The sequence below is a fragment of the Erpetoichthys calabaricus genome, chromosome 15, assembly GCF_900747795.2.
Source record: "Erpetoichthys calabaricus chromosome 15, fErpCal1.3, whole genome shotgun sequence".
In the NCBI taxonomy this organism is placed as follows: Eukaryota; Metazoa; Chordata; class Cladistia; order Polypteriformes; family Polypteridae; genus Erpetoichthys; species Erpetoichthys calabaricus.
Window position 1 is genome coordinate 82,853,104 of NC_041408.2, and position 16,783 is coordinate 82,869,886.

Consider the following 16,783-nt stretch of genomic DNA (forward strand, 5'->3'; position numbering starts at 1 on the left):
TATGTTTTTCTCAAACAATTAAACAAAAAAACACTTTATTTTCCTCCTGGGCAATGCTGGGTATTTCAGCTAGCGTGTATAAAAATGTCAACGTATGTGTGTATGTATGTTCCAGCATCACTTCCAAACGGCTGGGGGATTTTCAGGAAACTTGGTACACAAGTTCCTCATTGGTCAACTAAAAATACTGTAGGGTGAAATCAACCCTAACCCACCCCCTTCTGGGTAGGGTGGGGGGTGAGCTTGCGGTCTTGTATGCATGTTATCATCCAGATGACACTAGGAACGACCACCAGAGGGCAAACGGGAGGTGACTGCCAGCATTCTGTTGTTCAGCCCCTGTTGCAGTTGGCCGGTTCCGAGCATCAACTGGATGATAACATACGTACAAGGCCGCAAGACAAGCACATTAATGAGTCTTCATTGTTTGTTCATTTATTTTTATTTTAAAGTTGTGTTTTTTTTTTATTATATTTTTCTCCAACAATTACAAAAAAAAACACCTTATTTTCCTCCCGGGCAATGCTGGGTATTTCAGCTTGTGTTGTATATAAACTGTGTTAAAATGCAACAGTTCTTTAGTTGTGGGTCATAAAAACACATTTTGAAAATGCATGGTCACATGATAAAAATTCCTTCAGTACGTAAAATGTCTAGTTATATGTACACATCCATCCATCCATTTTCCAACCCGCTGAATCCGAACAGGGTCACGGGGGTCTGCTGGAGCCAATCCCAGCCAACACAGGGCACAAGGCAGGAAACAATCCTGGGCAGGGTGCCAACCCACCGCAGGACACACACAAACACACACCAAGCACACACTAGGGCCAATTTAGAATCGCCAATCCACCTAACCTGCATGTCTTTGGACTGTGGGAGGAAACCGGAGCCCCCGGAGGAAACCCACGCAGACACGGGGAGAACATGCAAACTCCACGCAGGGAGGACCCGGGAAACGAACCCAGGTCCCCAGATCTCCCAACTGCGAGGCAGCAGCGCTACCCACTGCGCCACCGTGCCGCCCTATATGTACACAGTATAACAAAAAAAAAAGTTACTTATGTGTGACCTACAGACTAGTGACAGTAAAGAAGTACAAACAATAGGCAATGAATATAAAAACATACACTAAACACAACATCAGGCGATATACACAAGATACACTCATGAAGTTGTCCATTTGAGTGACCATTGAGTAGGCTTGTGACCTGTGGATAAAAAACTATACATTCTACAGTGGAAAGACCTCTGCACATTGCCAGTGTGATGACACACTCTCGTTCAAGGTAAAATGTCTCACACCCACCAGTCTGGCGGGGGTAGCACTCTCACAAAGGCCAAGAGTGTAGGATTACCAAAATAAGAACTGCTGTTAATACTGTTTATTGGCTGACAAAGTATCGGTTAGTGTAAGAAGACTGCTTGTTTTTTGCTGGTCCCACGAAATCTCACCCAGTAACAGGAATTTTGGAAATAAAAACATAATACCAGTTGTTAAAAATAACATCAAAGTCAGTTAAAAAAGTAATTTTAAATCATACCTTCCTCTTTGTCATCTGGTAAACTGGGCAGGTACTGCAGGATCTTGATCACACTAATCAGCTGTTCCTGAACTTCAAAATCTGAGCATAATGAAATCCAAAACTCTACATCTCTTTCCAGGGCAGCATCCTAATAAACAGAACATACTTAATTATAAACCACTTCATTGGAGGAAAGACTGATGTAACCAAGATTTTTTTTAATTGTATAACCTTCTCCTCATTTGTTGCAGAAGAAACAGTTTTAGTAACATGTTGTTTGAAGAGAAGCAGAAGCAGCACCCACAGAAATCTTTCTGGACCCACAGTGCTAAGAAGATGGCTCAAGATGGGTAACCTCCGGTGCTCTGGGACATGAGGCAGGGCATCCACAAACACATTTATAATATTATTGACCACATTTTCTATGTTACCAGAGTTCTCAGGTAATGCTGTGTCATTGGCCTGGAAAGAAAAAACACAAACAATTTCTTAATTTAAACCATGTGTATATTACTACTCAGGGCCATGTAAGACATATCAAAACAGGACGCTTTGACATCAACAGTGACAAGCACAGCATCATCATATTACACTGTAAGTTATGATTCCTATACACACCTCATGATATTGAAGGATGGCCCATAGATCAAGGTAAGCTACTTGCTTAAGTCAGTTCAGTTCTTTTTTTACTTATTTCAAAGCACACAGAAAACACTAAAGAATGCTTAAATGAAGTTTGTTTTCCTCTTGTGCAATGTCAACTGGTCAGAACTTTCAATTGACAATTTCCTTTATGCATTTATGTCAAGTTTAGGGGTCTCTCCATTACTGCTCACTTAAATAGGAGTGTTCATATGTTTTCATGCAACACAGTTATATAAAACAGTAACAAATTACATATGTACAAATATATATGTAGTGGCGGACAGCTGGGGCCCTTACCCAGCCACGACCATAGAAGTACCAGGGGAAGAAGGATCTCTGTAGCATTACCTTCCACAGGGCACTAGAGGGCAGACTCTCTAGAGTGCAGTGGTACCACGGGTTTGTAGCATGGAAGCTGAACCCTGTTGGGGCCCGTGGCCACTGCCAGGGGGCACCTGGAGAACTGTTCAGCCCTTTGATGCAGCACTGCCACCACACCCGGGAAGTGCTGCTGGAAATAGGTCAAAGAGCACCTGGAGCACTTCCAGGTGCCTTATAAAATGAGCCAGCAGCCCCTGTTCTGAGAGCCAGATTCAGGTGGGAGAAGACGAAGCCCGTCAGGAGGAGCGAAGAGAAAGAGAAGAAAAGGTTGTGTGCTGAACCGTATTTAGTGCTTGTGACTGACCTGTACCAGTGAGAAACGGGTGAAGGCATTTCCCATGGGAAGAAAATGGAAAATAAAAACTGTGTGTGTTTGCACTAGTGAGTAGAGTGTGCCTGTGTCGGGTTGGGGCAGCAGGTATGCCCCCATGGTGGTCCACAACGTGCAAGTCCTCCAAGCCTATTTTCACACACAACATTAGACAAAAAGGAACAGTTTTATTTCTGCTATATGAAGGCAAAGGTTTTCCATCCATCTAAATAACATTTACTTGTAATTTGATGAGTGGAAGTCATGCCTAAATAATGTTCAGGCTCACAATCTGCAGAAGATTGGTTTCTTTATTTTACATATTTTTTTAATGTTAAATGTTCTTTGATTCAGCAGAGATGTTTCACTCTAACAAACAAAAATTACGATCTAGATATTTTGGAATTCATTAAAGAAAAACCATTTGATTTTCCTTAGAACCTACATTATTCTAAATAATCAGATACTGACAGGGGTCAGTCTTGTTGACAGGTGCTCCATTTTCAAAATACAACAACAATTAGGTTTTATATATTGCTGCTTTAACAGCATGTTCTTACCTGTATAAGGGCTGGAATAACAGTGTGTACTGTTTTGGTAATGACCTGGAAACTGTAAGTGTCATCAAGCCTCATAATATTTGCACCCATGAATGTAAATATAGGCATAATATTGTGAAGAACCTTTTCCTGCAACATAAAATTATGAATTACCACTTTTGTAAAGAAGTTATTTCTACTTATATAGTAAAACCAACAATGACAGAAGTGCTTACAGGAAACATCCCAGCTGCAGTTCCTAGTAGTAGTAATGCATGGTGATGGGTCTGAGGAACACTGGAGCTTCTGATACATTGCACAATTAACTCCACATTAAACTTCTCTTCATCCAACACATCTGAAAATGAATAATTACATTGTTATACCTACTGCAGTTAAAAACTTGTATTTATAAACAGGTTGATAACAAGATGCAAGGATCATTGAGAACTTATTTTTACACTTTTGATTCTTAAGTCAAGGCAAACTTAAGGTAAACTTCAAAAAGGTCTTGTCTGTTACATTAAACTTATACTGGTATTCCATTTTGAGAAAAGAAGCATCTGTTAAAATGAAATGAAATCTTACACCTAGGTTTCCCCCTCCAGTTTAAATTAACATTAATTTTGCTCCCTTCACCTTTATCAACACGTCCTCCTTCTGGAGAAAGTTTCTGACAGATGTTTGTTAAGCAGCTCAAGACTAGCTGCTTTGTGTACTCCAGATCCTCCTCCTCTGGGGAACAAAGTTCTGAGCACCTGTGGAGAACAACAAAACATCTACATTCAATAACTGTACATTTGAGATTAATATAAGAGTTAAGACCATAACTGATTAAAAATCACTATCTGTAGATGATGAAACAGATTCAAATGTTCCAGCTATGAAAACTGCAAATCAGTTTTGGACAGCAGGAGTTATATTAGAACAGAGACCCAGAGACACTATGACACCACTATGCAGTGGTGAGCTGATTCAAAGGAGAAGTTGAAATAATTTATAAGGTTATGTGTTTTTAAAGCTATTAAGATGTTCTGAAGTCTTTTTCAAAGTTACATTTCATGTAAAAATGGTAACATGCAACTGTTGTTTCAAATCAATTAAAGGTCAGTATAGTTAACACATAGCAAATATGCTTTTTCATGAAACTGGATTAAAACATTATCCTCAGATATTAACTCAATATATTCCCTCAAAATATACACAGCCATTTACAAGTCTATTAAGAAACCTGTCCAGGAATGCTTGCCGTAAAAGTGACACTACAACATGCAAAGTTTAAACTGGACTACACAAACTAGGGCTTTGAATTTCACACTAGGAACCCTTCATGTAGGCGGCACGGTGGCGCAGTAGTAGTGCTGCTGCCTCGCAGTTAGGAGACCCGGGTTCACTTCCCGGGTCCTCCCTGCGTGGAGTTTGCATGTTCTCCCCGTGTCTGCGTGGGTTTCCTCCGGGCGCTCCGGTTTCCTCCCACAGTCCAAAGACATGCAGGTTAGGTGGATTGGCGATTCTAAATTGGCCCTAGTGTGTGCTTGGTGTGTGGGTGTGTTTCCTGCGGTGGGATGGCGCCCTACCCGGGATTGGTTCCTGCCTTGTGCCCTGTGTTGGCTGGGATTGGCTCCAGCAGACCCCCCGTGACCCTGTGTTCGGATTCAGCGGGTTGGAAAATGGATGGATGGATGGAACCCTTCATGTGCATGATCTGATTCATGGTATAACTTTCACGTATCCAAGTGTACTTTTGTTTCTTTAACTTCAGTAATTAAATGGGACCAAATTAAAGATACAAAGCAAAGTGCATATTTTCACAATGTACTGTGTCATGTTATCCTTGTTATTACAATGGATAAGTGCTATTTGAATTGTAAAATGTTAACGAAATAGAATTTTATAAAAACAAAAAAATCTTGATAGTTGTCACTAAAATTGGGAAGAAACTTTCTCGCTTTACTAAACAAATGAAACCTTTGAGAAGTTCCCCGTTTCAATTCTCTGTTAACTGGTTCTTTGGTCTGTCCAAGAACATGACTTTTGTATAAAGCAGTACAGGCGTATAGATCTGATCAGCACAGGGCCAGTACACGAGAAGGCAACACACTAAACTCTATTAACTGTTCTCCTAATTTGAAGAAACAGTGATGTAGAAGGAACTCACTTTTAGACTTGGAATGAAATAACTAAAATAGAATTATTAATCTCTCAGAGTTCCTTTTGAAGATTAAACAAAACAAGTTTGGTCTGAAGTGTTATATGGTCCTGAAGGACTGGACTTGCCAAACTAATTCACTATCTAGTACTGTGTTGTGCCTCCTTTGGCCTTCAGAAAAGCATAAATTTGCCGGGGCATGGATTCTACAAGACGCTGTTCAGGACTGTTCTATCATGCAGAAATTATTGCGTTGTACAGTTGCTGCATACTGTATGGCCAAACAGCCCTTTTTACTTCATCCCTGACATGCTTGATAGGGTTGAAATCTCTGGACCGTGCATGTCGCTGAAACAATAAAAACTCGCTGTCATGTTCTGGGCGCCATTCATTGACGGTATACAGTATGCCTTGTGAGATGGTGTATTACCCATGTTGAAAATGTCCATCCAGGTATGGATAAACTTTAGCCATAAAGGGATGAATTTGGTCAGCAACGATGTTCAGACACATTTTGCCATTCAGATTTTCTTTAATGGGAAGTGGGGGGCCTAATGCAGACTGTGGAAGATTGTGGGTTCGCTTCCTGGTTCCTCCCTGTGTGGATAGCGCTTTGAGTACCTAGAAAAGCGCTATATAAATGTAATGAATTATTATTATTAATGTGTGCCAGGAAAACATTCTCCTAACAATCACACTGCCACCACCAGCCTGTACTGTTGACACTAAACAAGATGGCTTATTAGACTCATGTTGCTTGAGCTGAAAATCTGACACCTCCCTTCAAACTGATACAAAATGAACCACTGCTCAACAATCTGGCTCTGATGTTTCTGTGCTCACTGCAAATGTGTTTTCTTGTTTTTTTTGTGGAAATCTGCACCAAACACGGTTTTCATCTGTTGTAGACAACTTGGTGGTGTATTCCAAGATAACATTCTGGAAACCAGTGTTGCATTTAGATGCGATTTTCCTATTTGTGGCCCATCTATTTGATTGTACGAATCTCACTACAGTGATCCCTCGCTATATCCCGCTTCGAATTTCGCGGCTTCACTCTATCGCGATTTTTTCTCATACACACTTACGTCACTACACATGCGCTTTCTGAGAACTTTTATCTAAGCCCCACGGTGGCTCCTAAACGTGCTGCTTTTTCTAAGCCTTCTGACAATGAAACTAAGCGCCGGAGGAAGATGCTTACCATCCAGGAGAAGGTGAAACTCTTGGATATGATCAAAGATGGCAATACCCTACAAAAGCCTCCTCACGCATATGAAAAGACAGCGCCAGCAACTGCCTATCAAGATGTTCTTCAGCCGCGTACCCAGACACCCACTGCCTACTCCTAGTACTCCTTCAGCGGAAGAAGACAACGACGCACCTGCTGAAGATACTGCACCACCTGAAGACTCTCCTACTGAGGTCGTGCCTTCATAGGTTAGTGGTTGTGTGTAAGAACTGTGGGTGTGTGTGTAATTAAATGTACAGTACAATAATCTACTATATAAAAGCGGTCGGATTGTCCTTCCGTCCTGTGAGTGCAAAGCGTAGCAGTATTCCGCTTATCACAGACTTACTGCTTGCAGTACGAAGTGACGCGATGTGAGCAGAGTTCTGGTGCTCCCATCGTTCCCTTGCTTTTGTGCGCAATGCGCTGGAAAAATAGACAAAATTATGTCTCTGGAAATAATTAATGTTGATGGAGTACAAATGCCTCACCGCGTAGTAAATATCAGGGTAGATGGTGCTTGCTTATTCTCATTTATAGCTTACTAGCAAAATACCCGCGCTTTGCAGCGGAGAAGTAGTGTGTTAAAGAGGTTATGAAAAAAAAAAAAAGGAAACATTTTAAAAATAACGTAACATGATTGTCAATGTAATTGTGTTGTCATTGTTATAAGTGTTGCTGTCTTTTATATATATAATATACACACACACACATAAACATATATATACATATCTATATATACATATCTACATATACATATCTACATATACATATATATATCTACATATACATACATATATCTACATATACATACATATATATATATATATAATATATATATATATATATATATATATATATATATATATATATATATATATATATATATAATATACTGTATATATACATATGTACTTATTGGCTCCTGTATTTAGGATATAGCAGGTTGGATAATGGACGGATGGACATCTGTATGCTTAGCCCTATTTGCCCGTTTTCATTTTTTTTCTTTGTTCAGTAATATTTCAGTAAACCCGGAGCTTGTCAGTTCAAATCCTGGTACTGACACCACTGTGTGACCCTGAGGAAGTCACTTCACCTGCCTGTGCTGCAAAAAACAAAAGTAATGTAACAAATTGTACCTCAGATGTTGTAAGTTGGTGGAATAAAGGCATAAGTAAAATAGATAAATATGTATTATACACATAGGAACTATTCATTTATTTTCAGTTAAGTCATCTGCAGCAAACTTTTATAAATGAGGGTTTCTGATTTTTAGATAGTGCAAACTGTTTCTTCTTCATTGACGTTTTCTCTTGGAGAGCTTTTTTCATTTCATTGAAAATGAAAGCAGCAGCTGCCAAAATATGTAGCTTTCTTATTAATTTTTCAACATTGTGTAAAATAAATGTATAAAGTAACATAAAAGGTTTAAATACTGGTTATCATTTTACACTAAAATATTACTAAAGAGATACAAAAAAAGTAAAATGGATATGTTCTTTTTCTTTTAAGGAGATTAAATATTACTGAAGAAAGAAAAAAAAAATTAAACAGCCAAATGGGGCTATGCATACAAACTTAAAAGGTTTAAATAAAACAGAAAATATATATTTTATTTTTACTTGCTTAACTTGTGGAGGGTGTATCTGTAGCAAAGCCCTAACTTTTTTCGTGAAAGCACGTTTCAGTAAATAAGTCTTAAAAAACAGGTGTGAAGATATTGACAATAAGCTACACAAACCCAGGAAGACATGGAATCGTTTAAATCAAGTATCATTACATCTTCCTTTCTTAAAGAGAAGTAAGGCAGTACTTATAAGCTTACATATTTATATATAGACATACATATTTATATATATATATATATATATATATATATGTATGTCTATATATAAATATGTATATATATATCCGAAGCCGTGCAAGCACACTCTTGAGAATGCAACGTATAGTTGTACAGAAGAAAAGCAATCTTGCCTCAAATGAATGGCAACCTTTTGTAGGTCTATGAACTTAATTTAAACTTTAGGTTTACACGGTGCTTTCTTTCCGAAGTACCTGCACTCATGAATATGTCTGTATGTGTCAGTCGGTCAAATCCACGCGCTTCGCACCGGCGAAGTACCGCTTTTTAAATTTTTATTAAGAAGAAAATAAAACGTTTTTAAATTGAGGGAAAATATACTAATAACAGTTTGTTAAGGATCTGTTTTTTTTGTGAAGCTGCCTTTACTCGAGTGATCACTTCGACCTGACTTGGTGGCCAAGTATAAGCGTTACCTGGTAGGTAACCCACCCATACAATCAGATTGTGAATCAGACTACGAATGCCGTGAATGTAATTACACACTCACTGCACTTGCTTACGGTAATCGAACCTCAGACGTCAGCGCTAGAGGGGCTTAGCAGCGGTGAAGTATTGCTTTTAAATTTTAATTAAGAACAAAAGAAAAACCTCAGAGGTTCGATTCCCGAAAGGGAGTGAAGTGAGTGTCCGGCTACCTACCAGGTAACGCTTATGGTTGGACAGCAAGTGACGTAACATCAGCCACGGTGCCTTCAGTTGTGAGAAGCAGATCATAGAATGATTGAAAATAGTTTTGCATTTACCTTTTTTAGTAAAAGGCGAGCTTTTAAAGCCTGAGAAATCACCCCGTAAATGCACACGTTTAATTCCACATGTGTTAATATGTATGGTTACACAGTATTAAAAGACAGTGAAGAACGTGATTTACCTTTGTTCCCGCGTTTGATAAAAGGCGAGCTTTTAAGCCTGAGAAATCACCCGTAAATGCACATGTTTAATTGCACGTGTTAATATGTATGCTTACACAGTATTAAAAGACACTCAAAAATTAACGTCGTTTACCATCAGCCACGGTGCCTTCAGTTGTGAGAAGCAGATCATAGAATGATTGAAAATAGTTTTGCATTTACCTTTTTAGTAAAAGGCGAGCTTTTTAAGCTGAGAAATCACCCCGTAAATGCACACGTTTAATTGCACATGTGTTAATATGTATGCTTACACAGTATAAAAGACAGTCAAAAATTAACGTCATTTACCTTTCGTTCCCGCGTTTGACTCGTGCTGTAAATCTCTTCCTTGTTTTTAGTTCACGTGATTACGTAGGAGGCGTGATGACGCGATACGTGACTCCACCTCCTCCATTAGAGTACATGGACAAAAAATATGTTCAGTTATGACCATTACGCGTTAGAATTTCGAAATGAAACCTGCCTAACTTTTGTAAGTAAGCTGTAAGGAATGAGCCCTGCCAAATTTCAGCCTTCCACTACACGGGAAGTTCGAGAATTAGTGATGAGTCAGTCAGTCAGTCAGTGAGTCAGTGAGGGCTTTGCCTTTTATTAATATGTATAGATTTAGTGCATGAAACTCCGTCTTTAGCGGTACTGATTCGGGGCTGACACTGTATGACTTTGGACAGGCACTCAGGGATAAAAAAAAACTTAGGTTTTCGGGAGATGTTATGAATGGGCACTTTGATGTTCTCATTCCCTACACTTACATGCCTGATGTACACATGGTGCGCACACAAATGAGGATAAAAGTCGGTCGCCTTAAAAGGCGGGTGGTGAGCCTAGTAATAATGATATTCTGTCACGTCTAATATGTCTTATTTTCTCTTATTCTGTCTAATATATTGGGTAATACGAGTGTAATGGTGACTAAAGGGTGTTATTTCATGTCTAGAGGGCTCTAATAATGTTAAAAAACGTATTTAGAAGGTCGTAAACAGGTTTTCTATACTCTATCTGCGAAAATATTCGATTTATAAATAAAGAATCCTACTTCGCGAAAATTAATTTATCACGGTAGAGTCTGGAACGGATTAACTGTGATAAACGAGGGTTCACTGTATTCTCCTTTTGACACCTTTAATCCATAAACTGTTTTTGTCCACAGGATCACAGATCACTGGTATTTTTTGGTACTTATTGCACCATTCTCAGTAACTATTTAAAGCAGTTGTGTTGTAAAGCCCATGAAGACTGCCATTAGGGAGAAGCTAGAACCACCCAACCTAGTTCAAACTAAACTTTTATGCCAGAGTCACTAATGTTACTCATTTTGTTAACAAGGATCCTTTATAAACAAATATAGGAAACGTTTGTAAATGGCTTACTATGAAAACAGCACATTATGGACTTCTTTCTAGAATTATACCCCTCCTTTGGAGGCCTGACACCGTATCACATGTTTGAATGTATTCAAACAAATACTTATTTCTGATATGAACATTCAAATCTCAATTAAGAATTCATATAGCAATCATACTATGGAAGTTTACATGATAACTAACATTTTTGCAACATCAGATATTACATAGAACATTCCAGTGCGTATAACAAATCAAGGTAAGTACAGGAAATCTTTTTATCAAATTATTACCTTGAGAGAAGAACAAACAGGGAAGGAACCAGTAACTGTGGTCTCTTTAATTTCTTTTTGTGTTGAAGCAACTCCAGAATTAGGGTAACTCTTTGCCAATTTACCTCATTGTCTTCAGGTACCTGTGATTTTCTATGGGAAAAAGAATTCGGTAAAAAAAAAATCCTATGTAAGAATTTTTTAAATACATATGAAGTACACTTTAACAACAAAAAATATTTAGGACACTGTAACAATTATGAAGAGACAAGGCCATTCAGCCTAAAGAGCTCATCCATCGTAATCACCCATATTGTCTAAAATTATAATTTGAAAATCCCTAAAGTCCTACTCTCCACCACACTACTTGGTAATTCATTATGGGTCTTTAGTTCTTTGCTTGAAGAAGAACTTTATAACATCTGTGGGAACTCTGCCCTTAAGTTTCCAAACACGTCCTCCAATTCCTTGCTAAGGAATTTGTTTTAACGTTAACAACCAGGATTCACTGTACCAATCAATTCCTTTATAATTTTAAACACTTATGTCAATACTTTTATTTGTGAAATTTATTGACCTTTTCAATCATATATTAAATGTTTTAAAATCAAAAGTGTAAGGAGTAAGTTTACTTTGAAAGGAAATCTTGAAAGAAGAAAATATATTTTCTAGCAATGTCTTTTTAAATTTACTAACATGAGTATTTTATTTCTTTTTAATTTTAAATTATATACATGCAATACCAGATCGGTTTTGGGCCACTTTAACATACTGCCAAGTATAAACATAATCATTCAGCAGTATTTTACTATCTGGAACAGTGTATCAGTTTCTTCATACTGACAAATTTGAAATTGGGCATTTGATAATAGTCCTCACTACAACTTTTCTAATGCTGATTGAATCATTTGTCTGCAAATATTTAAATTTTAAAAGTCAACTTACACTTATTTTCAAGTATCTACTTTAATTGCTTTCTCAAACTTTTTCCGTAACTAATTCACTATGATGTGTATTATCAATCACAGTTGCTTAAACACTTCATCTCTCACCTCTGCTGCTGCATTTTCTGTCTTGGTTTGCTGAACAGTTGTTGTTTTAGGCTTTTCCAAAAAATAAAGTTCATTTGCAATAAGATCAGCATCAACTGTGATCTGCAGGGTAATATAAAAATACAGGCATAAATGAAAGCGTCAAAAGTAAAGTATCAGGAAAACAAAGAAAAGAGAGAAATTCTTACAGCTTTGAAAACACTGTTCACTGTTTGGACGCACTGTGGGTCTTTACAATCAACAAGCAAGTCAAACATAACTCCCAGCAATCTCTGCTGTATTCTCTCTTCTGGCAATGATGCAAAAAACTCTTTTGTTATCTGTATATATATAAAAAAAAGAACGAAAATATGAAAACCAGACTACTTACACAATCATTTAATAGTTCTATAGTCAAACACAGGAATATTTAAGTAAGTAGCAGAAAATGTATTACTTGTGTTTGATGTTTTCATACCTGTTCAAGGGCAACGATCTGAAACTTTGGAAAACCTTGATATACTTCAGCTGTAGCATTCATTGCTTTAATGAACAACTCCAAACTCTTGTCATTCTTAATCAGAAGAGGTGAGGAATGTTTGTTGTATTTTCCCAGAATGAGTTGCAATACCGTAACTTCATCCTTCAGTAGCTGCTGACTGGAATTCAACAACACAACCTCTCAAGGGCAGGCAGCAGCGCCGACAGTATTGCCTTACGAGAAAAATAAAAAGCAACAATATGCAACCATTAAAATAGCTTTAATATTGTAGAACAGTTCTGAGTATGCTTTCTATATGTTTGAATCACATCAGAATAGAAATGAACTGCAGTTGATCAATCTTTAAAATATTTGATGAAATGTCATACATAACAATTGTAGTAGGCAGAAAAAGAGAACAGCACAACACAAATAACCTAATGTGGGAGATGGCCAGCACTGCTACTTGTATTTTTATATCATGCATATATTCTGTGAAACAAACACACTGGCTATACTGATTGGATGAGTTTATCTTTGATAAAACACAAGCCTTTAAAGCAATTTTATATATTATATATATATATACACACACACACACACACAGACACACACGTAGTGGCCATCCCCTGCGGCTTCGCCTGCACATTAAGGAAACAGGACAGTGAGGAGGGCCCTGCCCATTGTGTTCAAATTCCAAAATAATTCAATGTAAAAAAGAAAGAAAGATCTTTACATACTCAAAACACTGTCTTAATTAAAAGATGCCCAGGAGTAAGAAAATAAGACAAGAAAGCATGCGCTCAAATGTACCTCATTGTTGACCTCATTCAGGAGCTTCAATAAAGCTCTAGCTATATACGATGGACAATCAGGGCTGGAGATGCACTTCAGCAATTCATTCAGTGCTGTTGCCAACTTCTTCTGATGGGATTTAGGCTTCTGACACACCAGGTCCTCCTCAAAAAGGGCTCCAATTGCCTATAGGAATTATGCAGAAAATCTCCTTTAAAACAAATCCATCCATTTATTTTACTAAGCCACTTATTTCAATACACAGTCATGGGTGATTTAAATTAAGCGTAAAATAAAATTCTGCAATATGTGGTTAAAACACCTTCAACACCTGGCGTCCTTCAACATCTGCAATAAGATGCTGCAGATGTTCTATCAGACGGTTGTGGCGAGCGCACTCTTCTACGCGGTGGTGTGCAGCATTAAGAAGAGCGACACCTCATGCCTGGACAAACTGGTGAGGAAGGCAGGCTCTATTATAGGCATGGAGCTGGATAGTTTGACATCAGTGGCGGAGCGACGGGCGCTCAGCAGGCTCCTATCAATCATGGAGAATCCACTGCGTCCACTAAACAGTGTCATCTCCAGACAGAGGAGCAGCTTCAGCGACAGACTGCTGTCACTGTCCTGCTCCACTGACAGACTGAGGAGATCGTTCCTCCTCCAAACTATGCGACTCTTCAATTCCACCCAGGGGGGTAAACGTTAACATTATTCAAAGTTATTGTCTGTCTTTACCTGAATTTTTATTACTCTTTAATTTAATATTGTTTTTTGTATCAGTATACTGCTGCTGGAGTATGTGAATTTCCCATTGGGATTAATAAAGTAAGTAAGTAAGTGTGTGTGTGTGTGTGTGTGTGTGTGTGTGGTGTGTGTGGTGTGTGTGTGTGTGTGTGTGTGTGCTGTCTGTGTCTGTCTGTCTGTCTATCTATCTATCTATCTATCTATCTATCTATCTATCTATCTATCTATCTATCTATAGAAGACAGGCTGCATCCAACAGATTCCACAACTGTCACTCTGTAAAACACTCAATATACACTGAAACACGTTGCTAAAACAGCAACTCAACTCACCTATATACAAATATTATTGATTTTAGTGGTAATCACTCTATAATGAAATCTAACCCTGGTCTCTGTACAAGTAAGATCAGAGATGCTTCCATTTTGATTTTGTTTTCTTGGGACAGTCAGATTCATTGGGGTGCGCAGGCCTAAGCTAGGGTGTTCCATTCACTTGTTGGGGTAGCTGCCATTTTGAGCAGCACCTTGCAGAGTATAAAGCACTACTACAGGAACACTACACTGAACTCAATAAACTAATAAGGAAGGCGTTCTTTACAGATCTTTCACTAACACAGCTAAAGGTTATGTTGAAAATACTTGCTGTAGCAAAGACAGTAGATTGTTCCGTTTGCAAGGAACTGTGCATAAAAAGAAACAACTAAAATAAAAAAAAACTTATTAGTTTCCCCTTTATAAATTCAAATTTTTCAGTTACATTTACACTCAACTAGATATTTTACATTCCTGGGATTCAGAGTGGATAAGCCACCACAGACAATAACGCTCATCCTCTTCAAACCATTCTGGCTAGACAGAAGAGCACCTTCAGCAATAGACTGATCCAGAAGGCAAATTGAAACAACTTATGCCGCAGCCATTACACTTTATAACGAGTTCCCTTACTGCTAGGGTGGCGTCAATCTCTTACTCTCTGACTGATACTGCATTGTTGCTTGCACTTTCTAACTGGCACTTGCGCTTTTTTTTGCTATAATGTGTCATATTATGGCTGGTGCTGAAACTTTTGAAACTTCCTTTGGAATTAACATTTCAATCATTTTATCCATATGTCTAAAGGAAATCCAACTGATCATGCGCAAAATATTGAACACTTTTTGCTTTAATTACCAATACAATGTATATGTTTTTTTTTTCCCAGCTTATTCAGTCAGCTGAACAAAATAAGAAAAGCAAAATCAATAAAAAAAAAATATATCCAAAGGGAACACTTAAAATGTAATCTTGAATGCCATGCTTTAATGGATAAACTACTTAGAAGAAGAAAGCTGTACTACCACATTATAAAGGAGAATCGAAAAAAAAAACATGCAAGACAAATTGGACTGTACCTGAGTCACATGGGAAGGATCAGCAATTATTTCCTCTGTACATTTAAGGATTTTCTCAATCACAGGGAAAAAATGAGACCCTTCCTGTTCAGCCAATGCCTGGAAGCAAGTAATCGAAGTTCGTCTTACTTCTCTAACTGGGCTGCCCAAGTTCACCAGCAAAGATGGCACTAGTAAACACAGAACACGTTACTGCAAAGGATCTGTGGTACTGGCTAACAGAAAATGAATTTTATATTGCCCGTGATCAAAATGTATAAGACATGTGCACCTTTTTAACTTGGAGTCTTAATTATAGTTCATAACATGACACTCAAGTGGAAAAAGCATACAGAGGGCAAGGCTTCGTACAGTCTACTCACAGTCATAAGAGCAAATATCTAGGCTGGATTAATGGCATCATGTTAAAGCTAATACTTTACTTTTAGTTGTTTGCTAAATACTGTATGGAAGGTAGACATATTTATTTCCACGGTGTGGAAATCTGACATCTGCCCTGTATACTGCATTTGGATATTGCTTTCTAAATATTTGTACTTTTCTTTTGGCTTTCTCAGTGGGGAAAGTTTGGGCAATAGGCAAACTGGAGATTGTCATGTGACATATTTGAAGTCATGCTCTTAGGGGGCCTGTACCATTCCTTCTCACATTTGTAACCATGGTAAAAAGAACGTCCACAGCAGATCTCAAAGTGACAATACTACATGACTACAATATTCAGAAACCCTTTGATAAAAACCTAAATCTCTCTTAAAGAGCAATCTACTAAGATATTTCTACAATGCCAACAAGACTTAAGACTAAAGATATTACGCAAGATATGAAAAGCCCTATACAGGTGGTGCTTGAGAATAAAAAAGGTTGGGAGCATGTAGTTTTATTAATATTGTGAAATATGTGCTGCAAAATGTAATAGGTTTAGGCACAGAGGAGCTTACCTAGGTATGGTGCTGAGGCAAGTTGCTTCATTGTACTGCCAGTCTGTGCACCCAGCAATGCAGAACCCACATACAGAGCCTGTGTCTGTAGTAGAGCAGGTAATGCATAACTAAGTGTGTCTGTCAGACTGTAGTTGTAAGTCCACATCAATGATAAGAATCTGAAGAGGTCAAGAGGATCGCCAAAATGACTCTAAAACCAAAACATAAATAAACCTGCTAAC

At 38.0% G+C, this 16,783-nt stretch overlaps 1 protein-coding gene across 1 annotated transcript in view; it reads right to left on the reverse strand.

Annotated features, from left to right (window-relative positions):
* Nucleotides 1-16,783, reverse strand: part of heatr1 (HEAT repeat containing 1) — a 74,616-nt gene that overhangs the window by 21,394 nt on the left and 36,439 nt on the right. Inside the window, 14 exon segments of the mRNA XM_051919163.1 lie at nucleotides 1,545-1,674; nucleotides 1,758-1,988; nucleotides 3,423-3,551; nucleotides 3,638-3,759; nucleotides 4,041-4,159; nucleotides 11,196-11,327; nucleotides 12,227-12,250; nucleotides 12,252-12,328; nucleotides 12,415-12,546; nucleotides 12,684-12,880; nucleotides 12,883-12,919; nucleotides 13,500-13,667; nucleotides 15,622-15,791; nucleotides 16,560-16,752. Coding sequence (XP_051775123.1) covers nucleotides 1,545-1,674; nucleotides 1,758-1,988; nucleotides 3,423-3,551; nucleotides 3,638-3,759; nucleotides 4,041-4,159; nucleotides 11,196-11,327; nucleotides 12,227-12,250; nucleotides 12,252-12,328; nucleotides 12,415-12,546; nucleotides 12,684-12,880; nucleotides 12,883-12,919; nucleotides 13,500-13,667; nucleotides 15,622-15,791; nucleotides 16,560-16,752 — 1,861 coding nt within the window.